This window comes from Apium graveolens, chromosome 9, assembly GCF_009905375.1.
Source record: "Apium graveolens cultivar Ventura chromosome 9, ASM990537v1, whole genome shotgun sequence".
NCBI lineage: Eukaryota > Viridiplantae > Streptophyta > Magnoliopsida > Apiales > Apiaceae > Apium > Apium graveolens.
In genome coordinates this window covers 4069544-4096871 of record NC_133655.1, presented here as the reverse complement: position 1 = coordinate 4096871, position 27328 = coordinate 4069544, and the positions used below count along the sequence as shown (strand labels likewise).

Here is a 27328-nt window from a genome sequence, read left to right as displayed (position 1 = left end):
TTGTCGACCCAACTTATAAGTTGAATTTACAACTTATATGCTGATAAGTTGAATGTTAGTAACGACGTACTTTTTCTCAACTTATTTTTAATTTTCGATTTTTTTATCAATTTTAGTTTTAAAATATTTTTTTAAATGTTGATCAAACTTAAAATATATAAATTATAATAATTATATTTAAAAATTATTTATTTTAGTTCATTTAAAAAAAAAAATCTGACTTATAAGTTAAATTATCCAAACACTTCTATAACTTATAAACATTTATTAACTTTTCACTTATCAGTCACTTATTCGATTTAAATCATAAGTTACTTATTTTAAGATTTCCCAAACAGGCACTAGATATTATCAAATTAATAAATATATGCAAGAAACCCATACTTTACACGGAATCGAAGATAGTTTGTTTAATACTTTGAATCAAAGTAGAATCAAATACACTTATGGCTAATCTATTATTACCAAATTCGTATTATTATCTTATAAATTACTATTTTTTTGTCAGGTATAAATTGTATGTTTATTGTTTACGATCATTGTTCTAATAAGCGAAAATCAGCATTATTCGGTAGATTAACCTTTCAGTGATTTATCGGTTAATCGGTAATTTTAATCGGACGTGTTTAATAAAATATAAAAATAATTAAATTATTAAACTAAATATATTAATTTGAGAAAAATGGAGTTATTAATCGAATTATAAAATTAAATCGACAAAATATATTGGAATTATTATTTATTAATCTAGTAATTAATTATAAAATCGGTGATTTTCAGAATGGAGTTAACTCGAGGAAAATAGAAAAAGGAACGACACCAGTACTAAGTAGTAATCCATTGGGACAATGGGCCGGCGCGCGTAACCCGACCCACATTCACGCGGATATTAAAAAACACTTGTGCACTCTCCCAGTTGAACCCGAATCAAAACCACCACAACAGAAGTTGCTGAATCGAATCCACAGTAAGGTAATTTCATTTCTCTCTTTTGTATTCAATTCTCATGCTTTACAATTGATTGATACTTCACTTTGTTAATCTGTTTCATGTACTCTTATTGCTAATCACCCTGTTTATGTATTGCAATTACGCTTACCAATTTGTTATAATTAAGTAATATGAATCTCTTTCGTGTACTTTCGTGACGTGTATTTTTCTCGTGATGTGTTTGGCATTTTGTCAAACTTCACAGTTTTTTTTTTGTATTGAGTACCTCTCGGGTTTTATGGAAAATGCTGGCGAGCTAATACTTATGAAGTACTACCTCCGTCTCCCTCATTTTTTACATTTTTTTTCACATGTTTGACACGCATTTTAAGGCAACTATAAAATATAGTTCCGTAATTTATTTTTAATTTTTTTTTTGTATAAAAATTTCAACTTATATTTTTATTTAGAAGAAAAAAATTATGCAACTACATTTAGTAAGATTATTAAAGTGTGTGCGGAGCCCCCTCCCCCAGTGTAGAGAATTGAGGGGGACGGAGGGAGTATCAATTACTTAAGTCGATAGTACTTACGAAGTTAATTAGTATAGTTTGTAGCTCTTCGGCAGCTTTGCAAGACGGTATAGTAATATTTTATAGTCAGTGGGCGAGCCAATTGTTTTCAGTTAGCAGTTTTGATATCTGTTGTAGGAAAACGGAGTTATACACAGGTTTCGTGGTTTGGTGATTTTATGCAGTGTAATACCCTCAGTTCCTTTGTATATTCTTGTACCTGATCTCCAGCTCTTGATGAATGAACTCCTGTAAATTTTTACTTGATTTAGTTCAATCGACGACTCATCAGTGTTCCTTTTAGTTGGGTATAGGGTTGATTTTTTGTGCTCCAGTTTGGCAGCTTCTAGAATCAGAACATGACCCTAATAATTTGTCGTCCGTGAATACTTTTGTTCTAAAATTTAATTTTCATGTTTCACTTGTACAATCACTTGTGAAGTGTATCATTATCGGTAGTTGTAGAAGATCTAGATAGAGGCCTATTCCTTGCCAGGACTATCCTGGCATTACAAGGATCACTTCACGCCAACTTGTTTTGGTTGAAAGGATTTGAAAGCCTGACCCCAAGTGTTGGAAGAACAAAGGCAACTTGCCCCTTAGAGTGTCTGGGCCGGGATTGCTCTCTCCCGTATCCCTCTGAAAAGATGTATTTCTATTTCTAGCGTAACTTAAAATAATCAGCTCTCCTTGTTTAACTGTATTACAACAATGAAAAATGTTGCATCTGATACAGTCAAAAAACTTTAACTATTTATATAGTGCATCCCTATATCAATGTCGGTACTCTAGTTTTTTGTTTTGCAAAGTATGATGGCACTCTTAGTTGTTTTATATGTAAAATATTGCTAAAACAAACGTGTAACTGTTATTAAGTCCAGGCGTCTAGTCTAAGTCTTGGATGTTGCGACTTTTAGATGAAAATCTATGATCATGAAGCATTTGTCATGATTGAGTTTAGCTCCATATGGATTTTATCTTACAGTTCTCTGATATATATTGGGCAGAATGATGAATATTGCAGCATCATTTTGTAGAAGATTAAACCTCAGTGAGCTAGTACCAAAAGTTCCTGTGTACAGTTCTGGTAGTGGTATGTCTTGTTATGAACTTTTGCTTTATTTCTCCAAGTTCCTTCTAATGTCCGTACCTGATGTCCTTGTCACGTGTCTAAATTTTGGGATACATAGATGCATCTGGAGGGGGTTTCAACTTGATTTTAAGGCGGTGGGCTTCGAAGAAGACTGCAGGTTCCACGAAAAATGGCCGAGATTCAAAACCTAAGAATCTTGGGGTTAAAAAGTTTGGTGGGGAGGTAAGTGAAAATGTTCATTTTAGTGAACTGGACCTCCTGAATCATTATCACATTATATATAACACACTGCTGCTTATCATATCTAAGTTTTATAACACGCTATCTCTCATTCTCCAGAGGGTTATACCTGGAAATATCATTGTTCGTCAGAGAGGCACCCGTTTTCATCCTGGGAATTATGTTGGAATTGGCAAAGATCATACCCTGTTTGCTCTAAAAGAAGGAAATGTCAAGTTTGAACATCACAAACTCAGCGGACGCAAATGGGTGCATGTCGAACCCAAGGATGGCCATATGATTCATCCCATTTACTCAAATGCTGCAGCCTCACATCTTAAGACAGCTGCTTAGCTTTCTTTCAGCTTATTTAACTTTTGTTAGCCAGACAGTTATAAATATAAATTGGTGGATCCAAAGCCTTGCATTTTACCTTTTGTGACTACCACATTGTGGTAAACTTGATGAATACCTCAGTGACTGTTTAGGTAATTCTTGAAAGTTTAAAATGATTCTGCAACTATCTTTCAGCTTATTTTAACTTTTTATAGCCAGACAGTTATAAGTTATCTATATTAAATGATTGTTTCAGCTTAAAAATTAAAAAAAATTGATCAAAGATATGCATAGCATTTCAACTGTCACACAAAAAATAATTTGATCATTTTAATTATTTCCCTATTTCATAAAAAAAATAACTATTGCAATTATCATCGTTGCCCAATTTCTTGTAATATTTTAAACAAATTAACAATGTTGACATAGAAAACATACTTTAGTTTTTTTTTAAATAATCTGGTTTCATTCTGAAATTTATTGACCAGAATCAATATCGAGCTGACCCAAAATAATCTCGATCCAAATTATGTAAAATTTAGACGGAAATCGAATCAAATCATTTCTGTATTTATTATAACCAAACCGCTCCAAAACCCGAAACCGTAATCCGAAATTCTACGTTAAATATGGACATATAATGAAAAAACTACTAATTTAAAAGAGAAATGCTAGAGTCCCCAAAACGGTTCCCAAATACTGATGTAGAAGAATAATACTTGGTAACTTTCCTGATGATGAGATCGAACTGGTCGCTCACGAAATTAAATGTGACAAATGTTCCGCCATGTCATTCGGAATGAGTTTTGGAAACGGATTTGGGATACGTAGAAAGAAAGATGAATATATAAATTAAATTAATTTCCATTTTTTAACTTCTTATTCATGTTATTCTACATCTATCATCATTTTTGGATCAAACAAGGGTTTTGACTTGAGAAAATAAAAAGGATGATAAGAGCAGTGATTGTAATGAACGATCAAGGCAAGCCTCGCCTCCTCAAATTCTACCAATATCAGGTCAGATTTTAAATTCACTTTTAATTAAAAATTAAATTTATATTATTTTCAATCATAACGATTTGAAATTGTTATAATAGCCTGTAGAAAAGCAACACGAGATCATTCGAACAATATATGGAGGTTAGTTAGTTCATTTCTCTACTTTTATCCACCAATTGTATTCATTTTTCAGCTTTCCAGACCTTATTCTGCCTCCCGAAAGGCGTAAAATCGCAACACTTGAGTGCTTGTTAATCGCGATTAGGCTTTCGTTATTTACTAATGGAGAATTTAGTAGTAGTGAAAATTGGAAATGATTCGGATTGTATCTGTCTATTGCCAATTGTATTAGAATTTCAGGTTTTACAGCTTAAATGTTCGATTAAAAGGCGTATAATCGGAACACTTGAGTGCTCGTTAATCGCGATTAAGCTTTCGTTATTTACTAATGTAGAATTTAGAAGTAGTTAAAATTGAAAATGATTCGGACTATATCTGGCTATTGCCAATTGTATTAGAATTTCAGGTTTTACAGCTTAAATGTTCGATTTTAAAAGGCGTATAATTGCAACACTTGAGTGCTCGTTAATCGCGATTAAGTCTTCGTTATTTTTAAATGGAGAATTTAGAAGTAGTGAAAATTGGAAATGATTTGGACTGTATCTGTCTATTGCCAATTGTATTAGATTTCAGGTTTTACAGCTCAGATGTTCGATTTTAAAAAGCGTATAATCGCAACACTTGAGTGCTTATTAATTGCGATTAAGCTTTCGTTATTTTTTTAATGGAGAATTTAGAAGTAGTGAAAATTGGAAATGATTCAGACTATAATTATCTATTGCCAATTGTTTTAGAAATTTGGATTTTAACAGGGTTTGCTTATGTTTGTTTGCGGTAGATTTATATAATATCGATAAATAAGGCGTAGAATCGCAACAATTGAGTTCTCGTTAATTGCGATTAAGCTTTCGTTAGTTCATGATGCAGAATTTAGTAGTAGTGAAAATTGAAAGTTATTCAGACTATATCTCTATTGCCAATTGTTAGAGTTTCGGATTTTAAAGCTCAACTGTTTCGATGTTAGGATTTGTTTATGTTTGTTTGCAGTAGATTTAGATAATATCGATTTAAAATTAGCCTGTAGAGAAGCAGCATGGGTCATTTGAACTATATGCGGAGGTTAGTTCATCCTCTACTTGTTTGTACAATATTACCGATTGTATTCGGTTTTCAGTTTTCACAGCTCAATCTGCCTTGCCAAATGTGTAAACTCACACAAAACCCGCAACACTTTGCGTTTAAACTTTCGTTCTTTTAGTGAGAAATTAGTAGTGAAAATTGAAAATAATTCAGACTAATATATGTGGAGCGTATTTTATCTTGTATTTTTTGCTGTTTTTACTAGAATATCAGTTTTTTACAGCTTAACTGTTTCGATGTTAGGGTTTGTTTAAATTTGTTTGTGGTAGATTGGTGAATCACTAGATATATGTTGTTATTTAATTTCATTCTGTAGGTAAATTTTGTTGTTGCTACTTTCCGAGTGATTTGGGGGTTTTGTACTTTTTCATTTGTTTAAATGCAGTTCTATGCAGTAGAGCTGATAACGTGAGCAACTTTGTCAATGTGGAATCGATTTTTGGACCAGTATGTTGCTTTTGACTTTTTTTGGTTAATGCATTTTTTTTCCGTTTTTGGTCTAGTAATTTCTGGAAATATTTTGTGATTTTTTATGGTACACTTTCTATTAAGTTTTGGTGAGAGCTTGATAGGTGACATTTTTACGTTCATCTTTACGTGCAGGATGTTCGTCTTGTATACAAGACATTTGCTACGCTATACTTTGTGTTTGTATTTGATGCTGCCGAAAATGAGCTAGCCATCTTAGACCTTATGCAAGGTACTTCACTGTAATTTTTATGCTCTAGTACTGTAAAAAGAGCACATTTCTGCATATGTAAACCTGCTTGATCATTCACGAAGTTATGAAAATTTTAAGCATCGTTTTCCTATGCACTGAATGTTAAAACCTATAATGCCTAAAAAAAGGGGATGAGTAAAAACCTCCGAATACGAGGTACTCAAAAAAGTGAATTTGAGCAAGCAACATGTTGGGAACCCTTGTGCTGTGTCTTCTTTTATGATTACCTTGTTCAGTTGTAGTGTATCAATACTGTCAGTTACAGTTGAAACTAGAAAGAAGTTTCAATTAGTATCTAAGAACTTCAGATATCAAACTATTTTGTTACTTATGCTTGCAGACTATTCTCCTTTACCACTCTAAAAGAATGCAGCTGTTTTAGCTCCATAGTTTGTACCCTTGGTTGGATACATCAGTACTTGATTGCTTTCACTATTTCAACGCCTATCTTTCTTTTAGTTAAGTCAAAGTCTTATATTCTACAATACTAAATGAGGATATTAACTTGCTAATATGAGCTGCATACTCCAGAGCAACCCAATGGAGTGAAATAGCTAGTTTTAGGACCCGTAACTTGAGCAAAAATATGTAACTATCATATATACACCTTAAAGGATCTGATAGGTTTCACGTTTGAATAATTTCTTGTAATTATAACTCTGTATTACTATATGAAGACCTTGGAGTGTGTAAAATTTGAAGGCAAGACTGCAAGGGGACATCTGCTGTGAAATGGGACAAGTATATTTTTATATTTCACCTTTTCTTGTTCAATCTTGTTATTTATTATGGTTCTTTTAATCTCAGTTTTCGTGGAGACATTAGACAAGTGCTTCAGTAATGTGTGTGAGCTAGACGTAGTGTTCAATTTTAACAAGGTAAACTCAATCATTATGTCTCAAATTTCTAGGGATACTCAGTTCTTAAATGGCTGAAGTTCTGCTGTTTTAATATGTTCATAAATACAGAATACTTTCAGTTCTTTTGTTATCTATATACCTATGCAGTAAGCACCAAAGCGGGGGTCAGTAGCCTTGAAATTTGAATTTTATTCAGCCACTTGTTTTGACTATGTTGTTTCCCGTCCTTATCAATTACACCTCACATGATTTTTCAATGGAGCCTTAAAATTTTATAGCAATAAATCATCCAGTTCAATAATGTCTGTTTACTGACAGGTGCATACAATTTTAGATGAGATTATTGTAGGAGGTCAAGTTCTTGAGACGAGTTCATCAGAAGTTGTAAAGGCAGTTGATGAAATATCTAGGTTCTGCTCTCTCTTGCTCCCTCCACCTCTCACTATCTTCATGTTTATACAACAATTTAATGTAGTATGCTGCAGGTTGGAGAAGACCTCAACTTCAATCATGCGTGTTCCGAAATCAATCTCTTCGTGGCAAGGGCGGTAGAAATGATTTTTTGTGGTGGTACCCTTCATGACGGCGTTACTATAAGGAATCAATCTTGGATGAAATGTTCGGTAACAGAACAAGTAGCCCTAAAATTGCAGATATATCAAATTTGTCTTACTTTTGTGCCAAAAAGGGTTCCTTGTATATGTAGCAAAACTTATGATAGTCGAAGAAGTGATTGCAAAGCTATTACTTTGTTACCTAGTGATGGGGGCAAAGGACCGTCGAAGAGACGTTGACGGATAATTGTGTGGTGTAAGAAATGAAATAGTAACCATTTAAAGATGCGAAGTAGCAAAGCATGCCAATTTTATTTGCTATTTAAAACACTCCAGCAGAGCTGCTTGAAAGTTTTTTGAGAAAAACTGTGAAATGTTTACCTGTGTTTGTTCATGGCATAGTGGCATATATTGATTTTTTGTAACTAACAAGCGGATTAACAAGTGGTCCTATGGTCTAGTGGTTAGGACATTGGACTCTGAATCCAGTAACCCGAGTTCAAATCTCGGTAGGACCTTACTTTTTTAACATTCCAAATGTACATAATATTTTTAACATAGCCTACAGTCCTACACCAATTTAACATAGCCTACACCACACTTAGATTGACAACCATTCTTTTTTCGCCTTTCTTCCATCCCAGCTAAAGGAAATTAGGAGTCTTCCATCCCAGCTAAAGGAAATTAGGAGTGTTTGTAAAATTCGGTAATCGACATTAACTGGCTACAGTGTTTGTAAAAATCGGTATACGCTTAGATTGACAACCATTCTTTTTTCGCCTTTCTTCCATTCCAGCTAAAGAAAATTAGGTGTGTTTGTAAAAATCGGTAATCGGCATTAACCGGCTACAGTGTTTGTAAAAATCGGTAATCGGCATTAACTGGCTAGACGACCTAGGGCCCAGGAAATTGAGTTTGCAGCAAAGATAGTAATGAACGCTAATAAAATTGTTCAAAGAATTGGCAAATATTAAGTATCAATAGTGTTGTTAGCTACTCCACACTCGAATAAAAAATCGCTAGATCACAAATAAAACGTTAACAAGAATAGCATAACCTGTTGTTTTCTTTCTCCTCTCTGTATCTGGTAAAAGTACCAACTGCGATTTACAATTTATACAAGACCAGCAATATGATCGACTAGAAAAGTACATGACCGCCACTATCCACTTCTCTAGCTCCATCAGAACCAAATCAGACAAGAAATATCCAAGAATTTATATACCAAATGTATACCGCAATTACTAGAGCTGATCATCTGTGCATCTGAACATCCCAAGTGACGAGAAAATGGATTGCAACCCAGATTTTGGAATATGTGCATGCAAGGGTTCCGACAAACAATATCTACATTGACAAAGAATCGAGAGTTATTATCTTGTCATCTAGTCCTCATGTAGCCTGACCATCTCTTCCTCTAGTGGTCCAGGAAAGATGTATAAATGATCTCCAGCAGTATTTAGAACACTTCCTTGAGAACTTTGCGTTACTGAGCGCTTATAACTGATTCCACCTTCTGCGATGTTAAGAGCGATTGCTGCTGGATTTGATGTTACATCAGATGAGCTAAGCCAGCTACCAAATAGACCAGCACTCCAGGACCCTTTAGAAGAAACAGTTCTAAGCCTTGCTGAACTAGGGCTCTCCTCTCTTACTACTTTCAAAGGATTTTCCAAAGCTTTAAGGATATATCTTACGAGGGGCCTCTTTGCTGGCCTTGGATTTAGACAAGCTCTGGCAACAATGGCTATAGCCAAAACTTCCTCAAGTAAGTCCTCATCAATTATAAGAGACGGGTCTACAATATTTGTCAAAAGTTCCTTATCGCATATACTGATGTATGGTAGAGTCTCTTCTAACCAGTTCTTCATGGTTCCATCACTGGAAGTGCTCAGTCCCATCTTACCTGTTACCAGCTCAAGTAACACCTTCCCAAAGCAATAGACGTCATATGCACAAGTTGTGGTAGGTGTACCTATCAATTTTCATATAGGAAATGCCATTTAGAAATACAGTAAAATTGGATGTGCATCTGAGAACAAAGACTTAAATATGAAAGAATTATTTGCCTGCTATCAGGAAAGTCACATGCGCTAACAGCTTATGTATTGTCAGGAATTGGTGGTTCCTGAACCAGTTTTGTAAATGTTTTTGGTATTTTCTAGTTCTATGAGATAGATAACAGCTAGATATAGCAAAGAAACAGAGAGAAACAGCAGATTAGAGGCAGAAACAGAGAGATAGAGTCAGAAATTGTAGAGAGAGAGAGAGAGAGACAGAATCAGATAGTAACTTGAAGAAGAAGATAGATTTTTAGAGAGAAACCCTAGAGAGAGAAGAGAGAGACTTGTGGAACAAGTTCCATTTTCATATATTCATAATGCATAAAAGAAACAGAACATTAGTCTGGATTATATAGACCAGCACCATACAAGATTGTAAAGACCAAACTACCCCTAGTTGACTTATACTAGCACACACCACACCATAAAACATCACCACAGTATATACTACTACTGCTACTTATTCCCTATTCCCGACATATATTCATTAATATGAATAGAATCTTCTCATGGTAGAGAAGATACAATCATATAAAACAATAAAAGGTATAGGACGTTATGGCAGAATTCTCGCAGTTGTAAAGCAATACAAGGTATAGGATGGTGTAATGATATTATAAGCAGACAACAACTAAAATTAGTTCAGTTAATCGGAAATATTATAATGATCGTACCTGAAGGACCTTGTTCATATGTCCTGCAAATAGAAAAGAGATAAATTTAGTATTACAATCTTAAACAAGAAAACAGAACTGTAGGAGAAAAAGGAGGGAATGTTTCACCCATGATGGCTACCCTCTACTACCAAGACGTTTTACAATATTCAAAAGAACAGAAGAGTAAAGAAGAGAAAAAAGGAAACAGAAAAGAAACATGAAGTGGATGGATGAGGCCTGCCCACTTAATTTTTCACCAGAAGAGCAAAGAATCTTGTTTTCGCCAAATGCAACTTCATACGTAATAATTAAAAATAAAGGGGTGATCACCTTCCATGTGGCAAACAATTTAATAATGTCGCCTGGTCAATGAGCGACTAATGTTTACGATTTTATGAAAGAAATTACACAATATAGTTCTGACCTTTTTCTTTGTTTAGGAAAATTTCTGCATAAATGACTGTGAAAAGAAGTTTTGACTAACAAACTATATTTTCTAAGAAAATTGAGTACTTAATACTCAAAATTTGTATTTCATGTGAGAAATACTAGTCCATAAAAATATGTTGAAGTCCTACTCTAATACAGGAGGACAAAAATTATTTGTTGCACATTACCATAGTTTCCTTTGAACTTCACTCTCTTCTAAAACACCTAAGTCACATCTCGCTAACATATTCCAGAGTAGCATTTCTTATTTTATTGAATGCTACTCGGTAGTCAGGCTGATCATCTGAGAATTCTGTTTTTCTGAACATTGATGTATTAACGTGGGAAATTATAGATCCTTGTTCATATATACTATATAGGCTTTTCTGGTACGGAATGAGCCCCTTCAAATAAATTCATTCCTCCGGTCCAGAATACAATTAATCTGGCATGTAATCCCCCACAACATTGTCTTGTCTCATTTACATGGGCATATAGGATTTAAAAAATAAAATAGCTGCTATATTTTCTTTCTAAATCTATGTGCAATGAAAGATAAAAATACCTGCCTTAAACAGTGAGCCTATGGGTAAATGGCCTGCAAGGGGGATCCTTTCTAATTCAATTAAATATTAGTTCCAAATGAGTTATATATTAAACAACAAAAAAAGTTACATGAGGATTTTCCAATTTGGCTTTTTTTTTTGTTAAACAAATATGGGAAAAGGTAAACAATAATTTCTGCTGTCCAGCCAAATTTTCCAACTTTGGATGGAAAGGAAAGAATTATTGACCAAATCAAACATCTTATTATTTTTATTACACCCTTAAATAAGTAGGTTAAAATTTTAAGCGTTTTTTACTGCAGACTTTCTCTCCATAACTTACAATCACTAGGCAGGATATCAATCACCTATATTTCAGCTCAACTCACATCAAGACACAGACACAAAGCAGAATGTGGATTAATCTCTTCTTTTCTAGAAAAAAATTAAAGCAAGACAAAAAGATTCACTTACTGTGGTAACCGCAGCAACCTGGTAATCCTGCTTTGATGAATATCCTTTTCTTGAGCACAAACCTCGCTCAGACTTCCCAACCGAACTTCAAATTTATCATCAAGAAAGATACTGCTGGCTTGAACATCTCTTCAAAAACCAAAGAACATATAGAATGCATATAATTGGTTTCAGTTTCAGCCTTTCAGCGAACACATTTTTTAGTAAAACAAGGTAGCAATTTATTGGTTGCATGCTAACACATTGCTATTGAGAATATTATTTTTTGTCTCTTATGCTTATCATTTTTGACACTTGACAAATAAACCATTTATAAAAATATCTGATTAATCCAGTTCAGTCTAAAGTTTGGGCTACTAAGCTTTAAATGCATACTGAGGCCCCAACAGCTTATTGGTTTGGAGGATATGGTTGTTAATTTAGGCAATATAATCCCTTATCTTAATGTCGTCAATTTGAATCCCCTTGGTTGCATATGAATGCACTTTTGCATATCTCACCATGTGGCGGAATAGGGGTCACGCGAAGAGTGGAGTTTATAGCTTGAAATACATAACTGAGTATCGGTCTATCATTCCATGTGGCGGCATAGAGATTCCACAAAGGCAATATTAAGCTTGACATACATAATCCTCTAAATATTTTTTTGCTTTTGGCTTGCTAATCAGAACTCAGAACAAAGTAGCTTAAAGGTAATTCTGGAAGCAAGCCTTAACTTAGTAGTCAGAGAATAAGTTAGTCAAACGCCCCCTTAGTAAGAAGTGGTTGTCAAGTAGCTTTGTCCATAATTTATAAGTGGTAGTGAAAAACTCATCTAGTATTTAGGTCAGAAATGTGGTTGGGTTGGGGAATATATCACTTATATAAATAAAGACTTGCACATAACTTTTGTTTAGCTTAATAAAAGTGTCTCTTCAAGCAAGCCATACAGTAAAAAAAATTAATAAAATTGTATTAAACAAGATGCAACATTAACAATAATTATACATCTGATGGGAGTAACAGGATGTTTTTGGGAAAATTTTACGAAACTTGTTTGTTGCAGGCCTCAATCTTTCCTAAGCAGTATTTAAATCTTGGTTCACGTTTTCTTTTGGATCTGCATGCAAATTTTAATGAATTCTGGTCTTTATATTGACACTGTCTATGTAAATAAGAAACAAATTTATTTGGTGGTACTGAAAAGTTGACATTCTTAGCAGGAACCACGAGAAGGAAAACTAATAACGAATTCATCCACTACATCACCTGCGCGATACTCCCAACAGAAGTGTGCAATATTGGAAATATACGACATATTTGAAAATTTTGGTTATTTACTAAGAAAACAGTAGGAGTCATAGCTGCATAAGTTTGAAGTTTTACCAGTTCAATAAGTTATATCAAAGATAGATGTAAGGTTTGTTTGTTTTGATATATATTAAGTATTTAACTCATTTAATAAAGCGACACAATAATGCACTGAAAGAATATGAAACCTAATTCCACTATCAAAGAATTTCCTATATAATTTTACGTGTTAACTGTCAAGGAGAGTGTACACCGGCATATCTAGATACAATGAACAGAATTGAGCTGTGATCTTTATAGTATTAAGACACGGAATCAATAATCAAGGAGTAAAACTACTCTCATATGCAAAGTGTTAACAGTACACCCCCACAACTGAGTCAGTATAAGCAGCGTAAGAGAAAACTAGTTTTTTATCATGAAGGTGAACGGGAAGCATATGTTAATCATTAAATACCTGTGAACAAGAGGAGGAGTACATTCATGATGGAGATAAGATAGAGCCTCTGCAACTCCTGTAGCTATCTTTAATCTTGTTATCCAGTCCAATGACGGTAAATTGTTGCCATCTGAACTCTTTGTTCTGTACAGAGAACTTGACAAGTCCCCATTCAGCATATACTTGTAGATTAGAAACCTCTCGCTCTCATTCTTCGAGCAATGTCCCAGAAGAGGGACAAATCTGGGATGGGAAACTTTGCTAAAAAAGTCCAACTCTGGCAAGTAAGCATCCTTGACAGGACCCGAAATTCTTTTGATCACTACGCGAACACCACCTTCCAGGACACCTAGGAAGAGGTCCCCAGAATGCCCTTTTTTGATTAGGTTCACATCACTGAACTCTTTAGTGGCCCGGAGAATCTGCTGATATTTAAATCCTTTGCCTAAGCTTGTAAGTTGTAAATATTCTCCAGGGATTGCATCTGTAGCTAGAGGCCCAGCATCGGTGACTCTTTGGCTTGTTATTTGCCTCTTACGAGTGCATAATATCAGCAATACCAGCAAAATTATCACAACCACAATAAACCCTAGACCCCACAGAACTACTAGCAATATGATTGTGTTCCTCAGGCTCTTTTCGTCAGATTTAGGTGGAGGAGGTTGGTTCACAGGCAGTCCAAAATAATCAAATGGCAGTTTCCTCTTAGAATAAAATGTTGCACATGCTGCCACAGACCTCTGACCTGACTCGCCTCGAAAGCAATTTCTATTCAATGTTGCACTAGTGCGAGCATATTCCGGAACTTTCCCTTTGAAATAATTGTTGGACAGGTCTATAACACTGAACCTCCTTAATACATCCATAAGTTCTCCATGAAACATATTATCTGAGAGGTTAAATACTGCAGGACCGGCAGTAGCAGCCAAACTACTATTGGGAAGAGCCCCGGTGAACTTATTTCCAGAGGCATCGAGAAAACGTACACCAGGAATTGACCACAATATATCAGGAAACTCCCCATCGAAATCATTGTGACTCAAAACAATAATTTGCAACTGAGTAAGTTCAGCAAACAAGTCACCCGACAACGACCCACTTAACCGATTGTTCCCCAAAACCATTCTAAGCAAATTCCTTAAACCTCTCAAATCCGTGCCAAGAGAACCCGAAAAAGAATTAAAGCTCAGATCAAGATCAACTAAACTAGAAAGATCACCAAGTTGAGGAGGTACTAAAAAAGACAAACCATTACGAGAAAGATTTAGTACTTCCAACTTTGTCAAATACCCGATATCACGAGGAATGAACCCTGACAACTTATTCCCAGACATATCAAGCAAAGTAAGATTCCTCAAACTCCCAAAAGAAGCCGGAACAGAACCAACAAGCATATTCCTCGACAAATCAAGAACCGATAAACCCTCCAACCAACTCAAACTCTCGGGAACAGAACCATTAAGCCCATTATCAGATAAATACAAAGCTGTCAAACTACTCAAATTTCCAAGACTATTAGGAATAACACCAACAATCGAACACCCTCTAAGATCAAGAACCTTAAGTCCCCTCAACCTAATCCCAAACCACTCCGGAATCGACCCGGGAAGCGAAAACCTAGAAGCATTAAAATACCCTAAAAAGCTAAAATTGGCCATAGAATCAACATTAAATTGAGGGTTTTGTCTACCAATTCTTGTTCTTTTAAACCCAGAAATATTAATCCCAACAACACTACCATTCACACAATTCACACCAACCCAATTAGCACAAGGGTCAGATTTAATAGGCCATTCTTGATATCTTAAACCTAAAGAATCTCTTAGTTTAAGTAAAGAAACACGCTCAGTATAAGAACTCAATGGCACAACTTGAAAATGTTGAAATGTAGAATCGAAGAGTAAGTATAATATCAAGAAAAGCAGTGAGAATCTTGAAAAATTGCACATTTTTTCAACTTACTGATCAAGAAGTGTTCTTGAATGATGTTTTGATGGTGTTGTTGATGTATACTTACACATTTTGTGTGTATGTGCGTGTTGTTGTAGGGTTCTTGTTGTAGCTCAATAAAAATTCTTGATCAAGTCTGTTTTAGAGAGGGAAAGATTTTCTTGGCTTTTGAGAGAGAGAGAGAGAGGGCGCGAGAGAGGTATTTTAATCTTGCCGCGGAAATGTTCAGTTAAGAATTAAGTTTTTTATTCATATTTTTTATTATATGTTTGATTCTGTAATTTAAAATTATTTATATTCTTTAAATATCTTAAATGAATTGAATATATTTTTAAAGTCAAAACTAAACATTGACTTGATTGCAGTTTTCAATTTTGACAATTGAGGATGTTTGATTTTGATTTTAACCAAAAAGCAAAATGATTTAATTCGTTTCCCCCGGTTCGGAGATTGTTGATTTGTTACATTAATAAAGCATATAAATGATTGTTAATAAGAATTATGATTTCTAGATTTATTTATTTCGATACATTTGTGAATATGACTATAATTCGAGTCAAGCCAGATGTTCACTAAATAATTTTGAGTCGTCTAATAAAGCCTCGTTTAAATTAAACAAGGTTCAAGTTTTTATCGGGCACAACTCGTTTAATATATATCTTGAGCCGAGTTTACTTGTCAACGAGCTGGGTTATATAGTTTGAGCCAATCCATGTACAAATGAAATTAATAATTACAAACATTAAAAATATAATTTTTTTTAACTAATTATCAATATATAAATAATAAAAAATATTTATATGAAATTATAAACGAGTTCTAGTCAAGTAATATTTACTATTTTAAGTCAAGTTTTAATCGAGTTCAATACATATTTCAACGATTTTGAGCTTCTTACTAACACCTAAACTCGATTTACAACCTTACACATAATTAAAATTTACAATTTTTCATGGTACCAAAAATAATTAATTTTTGATTCAATTTCCGCTTTGAGTTATTTATTTATTTATATATATAATTAACATATTTATATAATTTTAGCGTTGTAATACTTTTTTCGGGAATTCATCGTAATAATTGATTAAAATTAATTTTATACATATTTATATCCTAATTTAACATAATTCTAAATTTATTTATACATAATCGAACCAATTAATTACCGAATTCATCAAATCCGGTTAATCGACCGATTTTAAAAAAACACGAAAGTGTCTCGATCCAAAATATCTTGATGGATGAAAATATCTCACAAACCCGGGCTCGAGTCCCCGCACAGTTTACTCTAACCACACTAGTTAAACCCCCAACTCACCCCCTATATAAACACCCCAAAACCCTCTTTCATTTTCACCGCCTCTCCTCACCACCCCTAATTACCGAATTAGGGTTTATACTCTCTCTCTCTCTCTCTCTCTCTCTCTCTCTCTCACTCTCAATGGCTTCAGCTGATGTTGAGTACAGGTGCTTCGTAGGCGGTCTTGCCTGGGCCACCACTGATCGGACTCTCGAAGATGCCTTCTCTCAGTTCGGCGATGTTGTTGATTCTAAGGTCCAGTATTTGGATCCGACCCGGATCCGAATCTCTCTCTGTGTTTTGTGATGTTACTATTCTTTGTTCCTAGATCTGTTACCTTTATAATGTTACTGTTTTTCTGATGCTTTTTACGGTATGTTTCGATTCATCGTTTTCCGATTGTGTTTATGATTTACAAGTTTCCGTGTTTAGATTTGTTAATTTTACATTTTAGATCTGATATATATGTATGCGATTTATCGTTTTCCGATTTATCATTTTCCAATTGTTTAGGATTTATCGTTTTCCGATCTTGTTTAGGATTTATCGTTTTCCGATCTTGTTTTGGATTTATCGTTTTCCGATTGTGTTTTGGATTTATCGTATTCCGATCTTATTTAGGATTTGTAGATTTCCGAATGTGTTTAGGATTTATCGTTTTCTGATCTTGTTTAGGATTGTAGATTTCCGTAGAATTTGTAGATATACATTTTAGATCTGATCTGTAGATATGACAGTGTTATTTTTATTGTTGAGACTGATGGATGTGTTGTTATGTATCAGATTATCAATGATCGTGAGACAGGGAGATCGAGGGGGTTTGGATTTATTACTTTCAAGGACGAGAAGGCGATGAATGATGCAATTGAAGGAATGAATGGACAGGAGCTTGATGGACGCAACATTACTGTTAATGAGGCTCAGTCTCGTGGAGGTGGTGGTGGCGGTGGAGGTGGTCGTCGTGAAGGTGGAGGAGGCTATGGAGGCGGTGGTGGTGGTTATGGTGGAGGTCGTCGTGAAGGTGGATATGGTGGCGGTGGTGGTGGTGGATATGGTGGAGGTCGTCGTGAAGGCGGCTATGGAGGCGGTGGTGGTGGCGGATCGCGCTATTCAAGCCGTGGAGGAAATGATGATTATTAAGATCTAGATGGTTGATTAGCGGGGATTAAGTTTAAGTATGATGTTTTAAGCTAAGTAGCAGCTATGTTTAGCGCTAATGTTTAAGTATCAGCTTTTATTATTTTCCGTTTATCTAGTCAATTGAACTTATGAAAGCTTTATCTATCGGTGTTTTGCTCATCGGAACTTATGAAATGCTTTGTTTATCGGTATTTTGCTTTTCTGATTTTGGATGCCCAGGTCTTGTGATGAATAAATTTGATTTACGGTGTTTAATTAGAAATTAGAATGCTATCTAATACTTCCCCTGAAATGAGGACTGAGTTTTATTTCATATTTCCACAACATAATACTTGGTCTGAAATGAGAGGACCTGGGACGATGCACAAGTATAAGCGAGGATATGAAAGAACTCACCCCGTGCTATCTCAGCGCCCCCTGTGAATAGTATAAGCGAGGATATGAAATAACTCACCCCGTGCTATCTAAGCGCTATCTCAGCGCCCCTGAGAGAACTCACCCCGTGCTATAGCGCCTTCTGTCTTCTTTGATCATGCTATAGCGCCCTCCGGTTCTATTGATCATTTGAGGCTGCTGCGCAAGAATCTGAGGAACTTAAACGGAACTGTCCAGACATTACCGACCGTTTGAGTTGTACAGAGTTTTCGAAAATAGGCACACATAGTTCTCAACTAATGATCAGCACATCCCCAGTTTGGATGTGGCCATGATCTGTTGCAGAGGTATCGTTTTCGAGTTTTCAAACCATGCCATTGAGTCTCCACAACCTTTGTATCAATCTTTTCTTTTCAACCCAATGGCTTCAGCTGGTGTTAATTATCACGTCTGACTTGAGCAAATTAAGGGTTATGAGTTTCATTTTTATGCAGTCCTGTTTAAGCCTACCGCAACATTGAAGTTCTGTAATTTTCTTGCTATCTAATGTTGTCCATTGAAATACTCTGTAGCCTTATTTGAAAGTATTTTTTCTTTTTGCCAAAGTATTTGAAAGTATATTTTGACTCCTATTGTAATCTCAAATTTCACGGTTTTTTAAAATTTAAGTTTCTTTTGTTATGTTCGTTATATTTTTCCTATATTTTTATTTTTAACCGGTTTTATAACAGAAACCAAACCGATATAAATCAGGATGAAGTTTTTTAAATCGAAACTGAAATCGATGGTTTGATTTTAGAATTTATTTTTAAACGGTTTTATAACAGAAATCGACCAATATATACCGAAATGAAGTTTTTTAAACTGAAGCCGAAAGTGAAATCGATGGTTGGATTACGGCTACAGTTTTTTTAATTTTAAAAACCGAAAAAATGCTTCGAAATATATGGTTCGAACCGGCCCATGTTCAGTCCTACAAAATGGATTAGCATAGACACATTGGCGTGATTCGGTCTTAGAACCCAATGGGTTTTTGTGATGGTCTGAAAAAAAACGTACTCGGTTTTATATATGCAGTGTTTATTTTTTCCAAGCCCAATATCAATCATCAATATTTAGCCTGCAAGGTTTTTTTCCCTATTTTAAAATCCCCCAAAGCCCCAAGGGAATACATCCTTCTAATATCACATAGCCACATATAATTTTTTTTGAAGGAACCTTTCAGATAAAAGATAGGAAACATTCGAGTTACAAATGTGCGAAATGAACGAGCAACAAGCTGCACCACAACACCTCGTTGAACAAGCCGCACCTCAACACACCTCAACATCTCGTTGAATTGCAAATCCTAACTGAAACAGTTTGAGAAGTTGTGGTATTATCATGTGCATTTAGTCTCTGTTTTGGATTGCTGTTAAAAATTGCTATGCTGTTAGAAAAAGTGTTGCTGAAAAAAGTACTGTTGTAAAAATCTGATGACTGTTTGGTAATTTTTTTGATACGTATATGTGTTGATGCAAAAAATTAAAAATAATGATGTTTTTGGTAAGGTTTAATGGTGAAATCAGCTTCCCGCAACAGCTGAAAAACAGTTTTTTCTAAAAGCATGGGGGACTTGTTTTTTCTAAAAACAGCTTTTAGGCCAAAAACATTTTTCCTAAAAGCAGTTTTTAAATTTTACCAAACAGTTTTTTAACTGCTTTTTAGCGAAAATCTGCTGTTACTGTCTGCAACAACAATACCAAACACACCATAGTTGAAAAAAAGGAGTTTTAAAGTTTGGATTAAAATGCCTGACAATTGCTAAAATTGCAAATAAGGATATGAGAAATCAATGTCCCACAATATCTTAATGTCCTACAAAAGAATCTTGTAGTCATAGTACAAAGTTGTTTGTGTATTCAAGTGATTACAATTCCACATCATGAGAATACATAATACAACCTACAACATCAGTCGAACATCCAACTGATCAAGATGATAAATGACTGGTGAGATACACTGAATTACTCCATATCCTGTTGGTCCCCTCTTTGTACCCCCTTTCCTTTTTATCGTCGTTATAATCGTGTAAGCCACATACGTGTTATCGCCATTTTGAATGAACAGAATCTTTCGTACTCGTTGAAGATAATTTGCAGGGCCATGCTGTATTTTTTAAGGCCGGTCAAGAATTTGAACTTGCTCACTGTCGATACCCCTCTTCTCATAGACTGAGGTTTCGCGTCTCAAAACTTGGCACAATTCAGCTTGCTGTACAAGGATCTGAGCTGAACTTAAACGAGCCTGTCCATACATTAACTTGGCTAGTTTAACAATACCTTGAAGGCTCTTTACAGTCCTGATGCATGAAAAAATGGTTAGCCTCGAAGTTTAAAACACGAGTCAGAATAACAAGTTCAAAGTTTTAAACTGAAGAGTAATCCATGTATGATCAGGAGTGGCTGGTGAGATCATTTACCTCTCATGAGATAGTAATCCATGTATGATCAGGAGTGGCTGGTGAGATCATACAACTATTTTGTGAAGATAAACGATTCTAATCTGATCGATTAAATTCATTGATATTTCATTGGTAATTTTAATACATTGGACCATTGAGAGTCTAAAAGTCACAACTTGGAAGAAGGACCACCGGAAAGAAAAGGATCCACATACTAATTTTTGAAATATACCGAATGATAAGGATTCCAACCCCATTTGAGTCGTACAGATTCCTCGAAAATAGGCATACGTAGTTCTCAACTAATGATCAGCAACATCCCCAGTTTGTATGTGGCCAAGATCTGTAGAATATGACCTCTGCAACTTGGTTGCAGAGGGATCATTTTAGAGTTTTCAAAGGTTGCTTTTATTAAGCTAATATAAAGCCATTTCTGGTCCTCCCATAAGGAATCCTAATCAACATATACGTGTCCGATGAGAAACCTCAAAAGCATGATATCCTTATGTGATCATGTATCATTCTTTTAATAACCAAAAGTCTATGTACACCGTTTTATGTTTTGAGACTGTTAATTTCATAATAAGTCAATTCAAGTGGAGTCTATATGCAAGATCTTTGCCAAAAAACCGTCATAGGCTGGGACTACCCAAGTCCACTAGCTTCAAAAAGCCACCGCCATTCCATCTTCAATTTCTAAGATTTGATGCTTTAAGATGTTGGTATTAGTATTGCCCTAACCAGATGTGTATAGTTGCGTCAACAAACTTTGTCATGTGTCCCTTCAGAAAGTTTGTTGCACTAATATTAAGTTGTACTAACTACTAACATAAATAGAAATATTAAGGACCCGAAAACATCTAAAGCTGGAAACTATAGACTCATCAAGGATTATCGTCCATAAATATGTCTTCATCATGTCTCTAACGTCTCTCACTTGCACTTTAAAGCTGTATACTAAAGACTCATTAAGGTTGTGACCTTATCCACTAATTAACAGAAAGAAACAGTACAAGAACGAAGAAAGAATACCTAGGCCTTATGCGATTTTACAAAGCCGGGTCCTTGTTTGGCCCATTTGTGGTAGCACAACTTGAATCACTCCAGCACCGTCCCTGAAAAGTACAAGGAGGTCACGATAATCTTTCTCTGTCTAGCTTTATTAAGATATAAAGGACAATTAAATTAGTTAACGATATGATCTCTTATCCAAGAAAGAAATGACCGTTGTCATTTGTCAATGAATATTACCGATACTATAGGACAGCCAAATAGTACTTTTGTTCACCCGCAGGCAAGCAAATGGTAATTATGACATTAGAAAGATAAGTAAAGCTTAATAATAGCAGATGAAAAAAATGACGAGTGACTGTACTCTGAAGAATCTGATCAGTAGACATAAGAATATAAAATCAAGCCAACTGAACAAGATAGACTGCTGCAATAACCTGCTCAGAAAAGATTTCTACAGAAGTACTTGCTTGCCCATAATTTTTCTTGTATGAGTGCACCCACATACACACATTAATCTCATCTTATACAATTCAGAAAGGTAAAATGAATACAAGGGCATCCAAGATGTTCACTCACAGTGTAATCTAAATACACTAGTCTACATTTGTAGATGTTTCAAAAGATTTATCATTTAAGAAAAGGCTAATGTCTTAAGCTTACAAGAATTGCAACTTAAACGCAACTAGATAACAGCTGCAAATTACATTTCTGCAAGCCACATACCATATTTGCCACTGCGTTATTAATCTACACATTTAAGTCTTTTTTAAAGAGAGTTCAAGTTTTTGTTACATAACTTGTAACATCATTTTCTCTTTTAAAGTGTACTAATCTTTCTAACTGTTAGCAGAAATTTCCTTGATACTAGTCTCATCTTTAAATTTCAGAAGCTTTTTAGAGCTGCTAAATGATACCACAGAACTGTAGTTTACAGTATCACCAAATTAGGATTAAGTTTCAATCAAAGATAGCATACTCGAGCATACTAAAAAAACACGCTCTCTAAACAGACTTCATGAATCTCATTATCATTAAAAACATGTCATTTATCACTTATCTATGCTATTAAAAAGACATTATAATAGGATCAGGGACAATGTTTACAACCTGGACAGCTTTTACCAGATTGGAGGGATATCAGATATCATATCCTGCGAAGGATTTGATACACATATCAATAAAAAGTAAAGAAACATGTATGATACAAAGTACAAAATAATTTTCGCATAATGGATGTAAGAGAATGACTATTTTTGTGCTAAAATCTACACCATAGAACACCTAATCAAAGAGGGGCCTGTTTGAAAAAATATGGAGCACTTCTGATGCTAAAAAACACTAAATTCAGGGCAGAGTCCTTGATGATAAAGAGTACGTAATATGTTCAGCCCTTTCTTAAGAAAGCCATAACATTATTATTGCACGGAGTCAGCTAACCATCAATATGGCTTGTAATGTTGTCCAGGACACGGTACTTCTACCGCTTACAAAGATGATATCTCTGATTTATAAAAGTGAATCAATTAGATTATATTTATTGTTTGCTAGCAAACTCTTCTGCCAACTTCTAATGGCTTGTAGGTGAGTTTTATCTGAGGAAAAGAAATGGAGGTAACCCATAATCCATAGCTTACGGTAAAACAAGTAATGATCACAAGCCTTAAAGTCTAAAGTTTATTTTGTGGCAACCAAGCATAAATTTAATTGTAGTTCCTGTCAAAACATGGACCACTTAATTCTTAGGTAAGAAGATAGTCTTATCGATAAGAACGGGGAGGACTGAAATGGAGAGAGACTGAATCCGAAATATACATATTACAAGATTTCAAAACGAAATTTTTTTCCTCCGGTGAATTGCTTATTCTCCAAAGATCAAAACCACCAATAAGTAATCAAAGTTGGGTAATGTCTATAAAGCCAACCCATGTGAAGAAATGTTAATAAGCTTGGTACATAGATTTTTTTTAAAGAAAAATAGGAACAAGTGATACTGCAGTTTCCATTATGCTAGCTTGTGATGAACTCAATTTGGGAACCTTAACTCAATTCTGATTATCTTACGCAAGTGCTTCTAAATCTAATGCTTAGTTTAATGTAATTCTTATGTGTCTTTAATGTAACATACACTCTACTTCCTGCTTTAGGAATATAATCTGTTTAAATTTAAATCTTCTTAGACCCTATTTAGAAGGAGACATACTAGATTTGGTGGAGTTGGCAAAGGCAAAATTTACTGACTTGTTCTATGTTTAATGTCTATCAACAGAAAAAAAAATATGGTGTAAAAGTAAAACAAATAGGAAGAGAAATTACTATATGCTATAAATTTTAAAGGTAAAGCACTGGATGTTTTGATTCTTAGAACTTTTGGCACTTCTTTGTCCTCCTTTTTTCCATGGTTCTTAAGGAGACAAATCATTAAAATTCTAAAAAAAAAAAAGATTCAAGCTGCATAGAGCAACTGGCATGTCCCTACTATCTAACCTCCTCTACTCGTGGAGCTTATATAAGAACAAGCAACACAACTTCTCTGCACATACCATCTCATGCTTAAGAGTTTTCTCACTGACTTTTAAGTTGAAATCCTTCACATTTCTCGTTCCTTTTATTCGAAGTCCAATCCATTTCTCTAGCTACACACATCTTCTGCTCTTAACAATTTCATAGAACTTCCTCACAGGTAAACTTGCATGGCATCGATGTCTTCCCATGGGTCATGGACTGTTAAGCAGAACAAAGCCTTTGAAAAGGCTCTGGCTTTGTATGACAAGGACACTCCTGACCGTTGGTACAATGTCGCCAAAGCTGTCGGTGGCAAGACAGCCGAGGAGGTGAAGAGGCATTATGAAATCCTCGTGGCAGACATCAGGCGCATTGAGAATGGCAATGTGCCCTACCCCAACTATCGTACCACTGGAGGTAATATTCAAGGTACCAAGAGTACAGTCGAGTAGATGCAGATGTTACTTAATTCTGTTAGCATAGGACTTGTTTTACTAGCTACCAAGTCAAGTAAGTATATAGCTAAACCATCACCTTTTTCATAAAATGCATTTTATGACTAAACATGTTAGTAGCCTTTTAGCAAGAAGCAATCTTATTTCTCTCCTACAATCTTTTGTAAACCATGCATTAAATACTCCAACTATTTAACAGAGAATTTTTTATAATTGCTCACTGTATGAACCATCAAAACTCTTGTTAAGAATATGTTACAAATTATTATTAGACCGAGATTCCAATTTACAGAACAATAAACATGCTCTTCCAGATGACCACATAAACGTACTCGTATCCCCGCGAATGAGCATTTTTTCCTACTCAACTCAAAATCACCTTATCATGTTGTCTCCCTGTCGGCAGCCTCCAAAATCACCTTTCTGTCATATTTCATGTGTTCTACTTAGATCATAAGCATTTCACAAATATAGGTAATGGAGCATGTAAAGATATGCTCCCACAAACATTCTTTGTTCACGTTTTCTAGCGCTACACCTACCCTGTCTAGTGCTGCAACAGAATACATGTTAAGCCAACATGCATGCCTACAGTACAAGGATTGCTAGTGCAGCCACAATTACATCATCGATTAAGCATTATTCTTAAGTTCTTATTTGTTTTGACTAATGCAGGATGATAAAACGCTGCGGTAAAGCATGACAATGGAGCCAGTAACAGTAAAAATAAAGCTGCATCAACTAATGCAGCAATAACTCAAGAATCACAAAAAGCAATTCTTGTCTTTATTACTTACTTCCCTCAAAGTTTTCTTTTTTGGTGATATAAATTATCACCAAGTGCTTGTTTATTTTCCAGTTATCATGTATTTATAAAAGCTCCAAAGAAAGCAATTGTCCTTTGATCCTTTCTAGCTCTATATCCTATATATTTCGATGCTCTATATAATAATACATTCGTGCTTATGCTAAATACATCTGCAAATTTATCCGGTACAAACAATCAACTATGTGACTCAAAAAATAATGGAGTGATGAAACTAGCATATGGTGAATTAATTACACTTATACATCTTTAAAGTAACAGGCTTGGGACCAAGAAAAAAAATTAAATTACTTCGGTGAGTTTATTACTTTATTTGGAGTAAAAATACACTGTCAATATTATTTTATCGATTGTTACTTAATCAAGGTTCAACTGTATATTCAACAAAAAATGAAAATGAAATTGCATATATGAATCAAAAATTCCGCATTTAAACATGAAATGCGCAATAATGCACAACAACATAGGAAAAAACTAGTACTTTTATACTAGCCTAGTGATGACGACTGAGATTTGCTTACGATATGAGTATTAAAAGGAAACACAAAAAAGACCCTAGACGCCTAGATGACTAGACTATTTACCGTAATCTATTCATATATTATTCAAGCAAGTCCAATAGACTAGCTATCCATCCTCTTAAGATGAAATATGATGAATGATATCAAAAAAGGTGCACCAACGATTCCTTAAATCAGTAGGAGTATCACTTAACATCCCTCTGTTTTAAAGGATTCCCAAACTAACATTTTATAGTAAAGAATGTACAAATTGGAAATGAGTATAAGTAAGATTGTCGAAGAAAAAATTCCTTATCTTTGTCCTAAACTACTAAGAGCGATTTTTTATATTTTATACAAAAAATGAGTTATGAAATTGTTGGACTTGCTTTTATACTTCCATCCTTAAAAACGTCAGATAGTTTTCCGGTACCTTAAAACAATTGTCATCAAAATGATACGAATAGCAAACCTCATAGTTCATAACATTGTTGTAATCAAAACCAGGGGATGATTCATAAACTTTTACTTAAGGGGCACCGAGTAAATTTTGAGAGACATCGAGTTATACTTTTATTTTTACATGGGCACTTCTATAATTTTCAAAAAATTTAATGGTGAAAAAATCTAAAAAATTTATTTACAAAGGCAGTACCCCGTGTCCCCGGGGGCACGTGCCGCCGTAAAATCAAATTTTACATTTTTCACCATTAATTTTTTTGAAAATAAATGAAAGTGCCCCCTCAAAATTAAAAAAATATGAAGGTGTCTTCTCAAAATTTGACCACTATCCCCCTAAATAAAAATTTATGGATTCGTCCCTGTCCGTGTCCCTTACTAGACTCTCCCCTGTCCGTGCCCCTTACTAGATTCTCCCCTGATCTCCCTGTCGTCACTAGATCCTCCCATGATGAAAACAATGAGAACCAAGACAATGAACATAACCTAAACAACCATAAAAAACAATGAAAAATAGAAACTATCTTAATATCACATTTATATACTTTAAGAAGGTACTTACAACTATAATCAAGACACTCTTTTGGGGAAGCATGATAGGTGATCAACAAGATTCCTCAAGCAATCACTTCATGACTTGTAATGGATGCTTAAACTCCAACGAGATGTGCTCCATGTTGCAGATAATTTGTGAAAAAATTAGCACACACGCACCAATTTCATTATGCCCTTAATGAATGATAAACTCCTTTTAATTGAATTTGTTAATCTTTATTTCTTTTTAAAATCTCTTTTTTTTTAATTTATTTTATTATAAGAGTTATTTAATGTTATCTATCTATACTGTTATCTTAAAGATGAAATATTAAAAATTTGGTTATTGGTCCTTGGTCACTCAATACAGAACCGTTAACCGTCAGATATAATCTTAAAAATTATTATACATAAAATATAAGGTTCGAATACTACCAGCAATATATT

General features: G+C 34.6%; 5 protein-coding genes and 1 non-coding gene across 7 annotated transcripts; 5 read left to right on the top strand and 1 right to left on the bottom strand.

The window, feature by feature from the left end:
* The first annotated feature begins 821 nt into the window (after positions 1-821).
* On the top strand, positions 822-3349 carry LOC141682854 (uncharacterized). The gene is made up of 4 exons (XM_074487541.1): positions 822-972; positions 2510-2595; positions 2693-2817; positions 2935-3349. Exons 2-4 carry the CDS (start codon positions 2511-2513, stop codon positions 3166-3168), a joined length of 444 nt encoding a protein of 147 aa, XP_074343642.1. The 5' UTR covers positions 822-972; position 2510; the 3' UTR covers positions 3169-3349.
* A 668-nt stretch (positions 3350-4017) lies between these two features.
* LOC141687503 (AP-3 complex subunit sigma-like) lies at positions 4018-7853 on the top strand. The gene is made up of 7 exons (XM_074492801.1): positions 4018-4170; positions 4251-4293; positions 5738-5799; positions 5956-6052; positions 6881-6951; positions 7252-7343; positions 7419-7853. The coding sequence occupies exons 1-7, from the start codon at positions 4102-4104 to the stop codon at positions 7483-7485; spliced, it is 501 nt and encodes a 166-aa protein (XP_074348902.1). The 5' UTR covers positions 4018-4101; the 3' UTR covers positions 7486-7853.
* An 80-nt stretch (positions 7854-7933) lies between these two features.
* On the top strand, positions 7934-8005 carry TRNAQ-CUG (transfer RNA glutamine (anticodon CUG)). Its single transcript has one exon. It is a non-coding gene; the product is annotated as a tRNA-Gln (tRNA).
* A 449-nt stretch (positions 8006-8454) lies between these two features.
* On the bottom strand, positions 8455-15537 carry LOC141683165 (putative LRR receptor-like serine/threonine-protein kinase At2g16250). Its single transcript, XM_074487852.1, has 4 exons — positions 13402-15537; positions 11655-11783; positions 10225-10247; positions 8455-9462 (listed from the first exon to the last, which is right to left on the bottom strand). The coding sequence occupies exons 1-4, from the start codon at positions 15330-15332 to the stop codon at positions 8873-8875; spliced, it is 2673 nt and encodes an 890-aa protein (XP_074343953.1). The 5' UTR covers positions 15333-15537; the 3' UTR covers positions 8455-8872.
* A 1131-nt stretch (positions 15538-16668) lies between these two features.
* On the top strand, positions 16669-17964 carry LOC141685292 (glycine-rich RNA-binding protein 7-like). The gene is made up of 2 exons (XM_074490404.1): positions 16669-16888; positions 17417-17964. Exons 1-2 carry the CDS (start codon positions 16775-16777, stop codon positions 17771-17773), a joined length of 471 nt encoding a protein of 156 aa, XP_074346505.1. The 5' UTR covers positions 16669-16774; the 3' UTR covers positions 17774-17964.
* A 6160-nt stretch (positions 17965-24124) lies between these two features.
* LOC141682852 (protein RADIALIS-like 1) lies at positions 24125-25470 on the top strand. Of its 2 annotated transcripts, none has more exons than XM_074487539.1 (2): positions 24125-24536; positions 25238-25470. In XM_074487539.1, the coding sequence occupies exons 1-2, from the start codon at positions 24296-24298 to the stop codon at positions 25240-25242; spliced, it is 246 nt and encodes an 81-aa protein (XP_074343640.1). In that variant the 5' UTR covers positions 24125-24295; the 3' UTR covers positions 25243-25470. The 2 variants fall into 2 exon arrangements, with proteins under 2 accessions (XP_074343640.1, XP_074343641.1); XM_074487540.1 differs by having other exon boundaries at positions 24127-24524.
* The last annotated feature ends 1858 nt before the right edge of the window (positions 25471-27328 follow it).